Consider the following 5754-nt stretch of genomic DNA (forward strand, 5'->3'; position numbering starts at 1 on the left):
ATCCTACTTCCGTAGTGATACTGCCTCGGAAACCCAAGGAGGGGTCGCTATGAGTCGGGGCCGACTCGACGGCACATAACAACAACAACAACAAGCATAACACACATTCCAATTTCAAAGCATTAAAGAAAGAGTTCATCTGAAGATAGATGAAATATCATTCTCTTCCTACTATCTATGAAACTCTACTATCCAGAAGCATTTTTTATACATATTTACTGTCACTTATCAAGGTCAAAGCCAAATTCTTACCTGTGGGTAGCAAAGAAGCTGTCTGTATAAAGTTTTATCAAAAGATCTTATATGTTCACAGTTTACATTTAAAAAAGGCTCCCCGGTAACATTAATCTGTAAGACAAAGCAAAGTTTTATTTTCTCACCTTTATTGGTTTAAAAAACAAAGCTTTATTTTATAAGTAAGAACATCTGATTACCTCCCCAAGTCGTTGCATGTACAGAGGCTCATTAATATCTATGGCAATATTTTCTTCTTCTTTAGCCAGAGGATCAATGAAACGCTGAAGAAATCTCTTAACATTCAGAGTAAAAAAGAATTAAGTTTAATGCATTGTGGAATAAGTATTCAAAATACAAAAAAATCATGAATATGTCCCATTCTTAAAAATTTAAAAAACATCAACAATCTTAAGTCACCTACAAATCTTCCCTTATTTACAGCCACCTAGGCTGTACTTCCTCCCAGCATTTTTAGAGTCCAAAGGTGGGAATTTTAAACAAATAGCTCACCTGAAAATTTTCTTTGCATGCTGCCACATTTACATCTGTTCCCCAAATCACAAGTTTTTGGCCTAGGGATGGCTCGCTTGCCACTGTATCATCTGTTGCTGGCTACAAGGAAGAATGATAGAACCATGTCAACAGAATTAATCATTTTGTTTCACAAATGATGTTATCAAAAGACTGAACTATCTGCTCACACCATCAGACTGCAGGTCCACTTGCAGCCCCTTCCGTGCAGATCCAAGGTCAGGCCTCATCCTCATGGGTGTGCCTCGTATACCACTTCGCGGGGTTCCCTCTACCCGAGAACTAGGAGTGCCATACGTCAATGGAGAGCTAATGTCAAAGTCCAGAAGGATATCTGTAAAAACAAAATTGGAAAACTTACAATGCAATTCTGGTATCCTATCATGCCAGAAAAAACAGCATGTTATCTATTGATCCAAGTATTCTACATGCAACCATGAAAAGCTTATTTACCATAACCTACTGTGGTACAAGAGCCCTGGTGGAGAAGTGGTCAACCCAATGGCTAACCTAGAGGCTGGCAGTTCAGACTTAGTAGCTGCTCCACGGGACAAAGATGTGGCAGTTCTGAAAAGACTACTAGCTTGGAAACCCTCTGTCCAACAGGGTCATTTTGAGTCATAATTAACTTGTTGGCAACAGGTCTGGTTTGGTTTTTCAGTGGCTGAGATTTTCAAGACTACAAAGTATAGTATCTTTATCTATTTGCTAAGACCTAACTATTTAATATTTCCACTATTCAATTTTTAGACCAACCACTACTGCCAAAGATGAAGAAACTGAAGATTTTTACCAACTGCCACAATATGAAATTGACCATATATGTAATCAAGATGCATTGATAATTAACAGTGAAAACAAAGGAGACCATCTGAAGACTTGATGCACTGAACACTGACTGAAGATCAGAAGAGTTGCAAGATGACATCAAGGATATCATTCCTGAAGATTGCCAAAGGTCACTAAAAAGATAGGAAAGGAAGAAAAGACCAAAATAGGTATCAGAAGAAACACTAAAACTTGCTCTTGAATGAAGAATAGCTAATGGGAGTGGAAGAAATGATATAAAAGAGCTTAACAGAAGATTTCAAAGGGCAGCTGGAGAAGACAAAGTATTATAATGAAATGTGCAAACAGCTGGAATTAGAAACCAAGTGGGAAAAACAAACTCAGCATTTTTCAAGCTGAAAGAACTGAAGAAAAAACTTAATACCCGAGTAACAATATTGAAGGATTTTATGGGCAAAATTTCAAATGATGCAGAAGTATCACAAGATAGAAAGAATACAGAGTCACTGTACCATAAAGAATTGGTCAATGTTCAATCATTTCAGGAAGGAGTACAGGATCAAGAACTGATGGTATCGAGGGAAAAAGTCCAAGCTGCACTAAATGCACTGGCAAAAAAACAAGGTTCCAAGAATTGACAGAATTCCAGTTGAGATATTTCAACAAATGGATGCAATGCTGGAAGCACTTACTCACCTAGGCCAAGAAAAATGGAAGACAGTTACCTTGAAAACTAATCAGAAGAGATCCATATTTATACCCATTCCAAGGAAAGGTGATCCAACAGAATGAGGAAATCATCTAACAGTATCATTAATATCACATGCAAGTAAAATTTTTTGAAGATAATTCAAAAAAGTTCCAGCAGTACAATGACAGAGAACATCCAGAAATTCAAGCCAGATTCAGAAGTGGATGTGGAACAAGTGATATTGCTAATATCAAATGGATGAAAGCAGAAAATACCAGAAAGATGTTTATCTGTGTTCTTTGAGTATACAAAGGCCTTAGACTGTGTGGATCATAACAAAGTATGGGTAATACTGCAAAGAAGGGGAATCCCAGAAGACTTAATTGCACTTATTTGAAACCTGTACATAGATCATGAGACAGCTGTTCAAATAGAACAAGGGGATACTGTGTGATTTAATATCAGGAAAGATGTACATCAAGGTTGTATTCTTTCATCATACATCTTCAATCTGTACGCTGAGTGAATAATCCAAGAAGCTGGATATACGAAGAATGCAGCATCGGGACTGGAAGATGATGCATTAACAACTATACATTAACATCTGTAAATATACAAATGACACAACGTTGGTTGCTGAAAGTGAAGAGGACTTGAAGCAGTTACTGATGGGGATCAGTATGGATCACACTGCAACAAAGAGGGAACAAAAATCCTTACAACTGAAATAAGCAACATCGTGGCAAATGAAGAGCACAATTGTCAGGGATTTTTTATTTGGATGTCTATGGAAGAAGTAGTCAAGAAATCAAAATCAAACAACTTAGTATGTTGGACAAATCTGCTACAAAGGAATTCTTTAAAGTGTTAAACATAAAGATGTCACTTTGAGAACTAAGATGCTCCTAACCCAAGGTTGTTTTAAATCATCTCATATGCATGTGAAAGCTGGACAATAAATTAGACCAGAGAATTTATGCCTTTGAGTTGTGGTACTAGTTAAAAATATTAAATATACCATGAACCGCCGAAAGATCAAACAAACCTGTCTTGGAAAGGTAGAGCCAAAGTGAACGTTAGAAGAAAGGATGGCAAGACTTTATCTCACATACTTTGGATATATTCCAGGAAAGACCAGTCCCTGAAGAAGGATATTATGGTTGGTTAAGTAGAGGGTGAGCAAAAAAGAGGAAGACCTTCAGTTAGAGGGACTAACACAAGTTGCTGCAACAAGGGCTCAAGCACAATTCTCTGTGCTTCAGTTCTTTTGTTGTACTAGCTCATGTGGGGGTAATAAATCCACTACCAGCAATTCTGATCTGCTGAAGATCTGTATACCATCACTAACAGCTCCTGGGAGACGTACTTGAAGGATGCAACTGCTGAGGGCTGGAAAACAAGCCGTCCTGCACTGCAGGGCTCTGCAGGTCCGCACCAGGTGAGGTAGGCATGGGCTGCAGCTCTCCCGAAGTGGAGTCTTCACCTCTCTGTCTCTGAGAGGGCGATGATCTGGCATCCTCACTTTGACCTTGTGTCATACAAAACAGAAATGTACAATGATCATCGTCCTCACGCTTAGTTTTTCCTGATCTGTCCCTATCTTGGAACTGTGGAATTCATGAAGCACGAGTCAAAGAAAAGTGTAGCAAGTGGACCGAGGCGCGGCTAACGGATGACAACCTGGAATCGCCGCGGCCAAGGGGAGGCAGCAAGGTTTGCACTTCTTGCTTCCCTAAGGACAGGTTTTGCACCGAAGCCTTGACTGTAGGCCCTGGCGCTGTACCAGAACTGGCGGGAAAACCGCGCCAAGGCGGGGCTGGAACTCACGCGTAGCCAGATGGGCGGTTCGGCCCCGCCTGCTGCCACGGCGGCTCGGGGTCGACGCTGGGGACGACATGATGGCGGCGGGGTACCTGCGGGACAGAAAAAAATGAGCTCATGCGTGCCTGCCCCGCGTGGGTTCGGGCTCTCTCTCGCTTCCACTCCCCCTAGGGCTCCGGGCGACAACCCTCTTTTCCCCGCATCCACTCCTCGTGGGACTCGGGCCAGCACCCGCTCCCGAAGTTCACTCACTGTTACCGGTGCAAGGCGGCGACAGCAGGTTCTCCAGAGGTCTCTCTGGATGCAGACGCACAGCCCAACTTCTAAAAGTGCTGCAAGAGGTCAGGAACCTCCAAATTCGCGCGGTATCGCACGGCTGTTCCCCACCCTTCCGTCGCGTCACACCAATCGCAGTAGCGCGCTATCGTCGCTCCGCCTCGGGAGGTTCCACTACTTCCCAGTAGGGGTATTGCGCCCTTTGCACCAAGTGGTGCGGCCCGAACTGGTGCTCGGTTTGGCGGGAAATCCGCGCGTAGGGCGGGGCTTCCGCGAAAGGAGCAGATAGATTACCACCCTCTGGACGCCTTTTGTTTCCAAAGGCTTTCCAAATACATTTTTCATTTTGTAAAGGAGCAAATCTTCAGCTCTCTAGATTGCAGGCCCCTGTAGTGACGCTGTGGTTAAGGCATTGGTTGGGCTGCTATCCAAAAGGTCAGCAGTTTGAACCCAGCAGCCGCTCAGCGGAAGATGAGGCAGTCTATTTCCGTAAAGCTTCACAGCCTTGGAAACTCTTTGGAGGTCGCTATGAGTGGAAATCAACTCAGTGGCAGTGGGTTTAGTGCTATCTCTTTACTCTCTGTGGTACCTAACACGCTGACTTCTTCACCTGTTTGCGGAGGTCAAACCACGGAGTTTCCCCGATTCTAATGCCCCCATGTGTGCCTACTATGTAGCAAACCATGCACTGCAACCCTTACAAAAGCGGTCAACTAATATCACGTGTCTGCTTATTTCTACCTGCGTACCAACAGCTGTTGCTGTGATCCTTGTCTCTTCTGCAGCTACCCAATCAAGTTGCTAGCCCCACCCCGCCCCTCCCTCGCCCCCGCCCTCGCCCCTGCCACTTTTGCTGGGAGCGGTAGCTCCTGTAGTTAGCGTAGCCATCCTCGCGCCGTGGGGCATTTCCGGTCCCGGGCTGGTGTGTGGAAGAGTGCGGCCCGGGTTTATCGTTATGGATGCTACTGGGGGAGGTTTGCAAGCTTCCTTGCAGCAGCTGCAGGAGTCCTTGTCCGCTGTGGACCGCAGTGTAGCAGCTATGGCCGGTTATCAGCTGATCCGCGGCCTGGGCCTGGAATGCGTGCTGAGCGCCAGCCCCGCGGCACTGGGTGGGTACTTGTCTGTGGCCAGCTTTGAGAAGTTTCTGGTTTGGTTTGTCTTACCACCTTTTTCTTTTTTGACGTTACAGGAGAGGTGTTGTAAGATTCAGGTCTGTGCCAACGCACCCAAATTGGCAGACGCTGATACCCAAAGTAGGGGTTGAAAATTTTTCACCTTAGTCTCGTCTAAACTCAAAAATACCTTTTCCAAACCCCTGAATTTGCAGTTCCTACTTTTAAAACGGGAGCTCTGGTAGCATAGTGGCAAAGGCACTTGACTGCTCACCAGAAGGCTGGCGGTTCAAACCC

General features: G+C 44.2%; 2 protein-coding genes across 2 annotated transcripts in view; one reads left to right on the forward strand and one right to left on the reverse strand.

Moving 5' to 3' along the window:
• MCM4 (minichromosome maintenance complex component 4) overlaps window positions 1–4145 on the reverse strand; it is a 23794-nt gene extending 19649 nt beyond the window's left edge. Inside the window, exons 1-6 of the mRNA XM_007949065.1 lie at window positions 4076–4145; window positions 3615–3776; window positions 939–1102; window positions 748–849; window positions 435–530; window positions 253–348 (exon numbers count right to left, since the gene is read on the reverse strand). Coding sequence (XP_007947256.1) covers window positions 253–348; window positions 435–530; window positions 748–849; window positions 939–1102; window positions 3615–3776; window positions 4076–4145 — 690 coding nt within the window. The remainder of the gene's footprint in view (window positions 1–252; window positions 349–434; window positions 531–747; window positions 850–938; window positions 1103–3614; window positions 3777–4075) is intronic.
• Window positions 4146–5300: 1155 nt separating this feature from the next.
• Window positions 5301–5754, forward strand: part of PRKDC (protein kinase, DNA-activated, catalytic subunit) — a 550241-nt gene continuing 549787 nt past the window's right edge. The window contains exon 1 of the mRNA XM_007949066.1: window positions 5301–5454. Within this exon, the coding sequence (XP_007947257.1) occupies window positions 5301–5454 (154 nt within the window). The remainder of the gene's footprint in view (window positions 5455–5754) is intronic.

The sequence above is a fragment of the Orycteropus afer genome, unplaced genomic scaffold, assembly GCF_000298275.1.
Source record: "Orycteropus afer afer isolate SDZICR_OR568_19922 unplaced genomic scaffold, OryAfe1.0 scaffold00236, whole genome shotgun sequence".
Classification (NCBI taxonomy): domain Eukaryota; kingdom Metazoa; phylum Chordata; class Mammalia; order Tubulidentata; family Orycteropodidae; genus Orycteropus; species Orycteropus afer.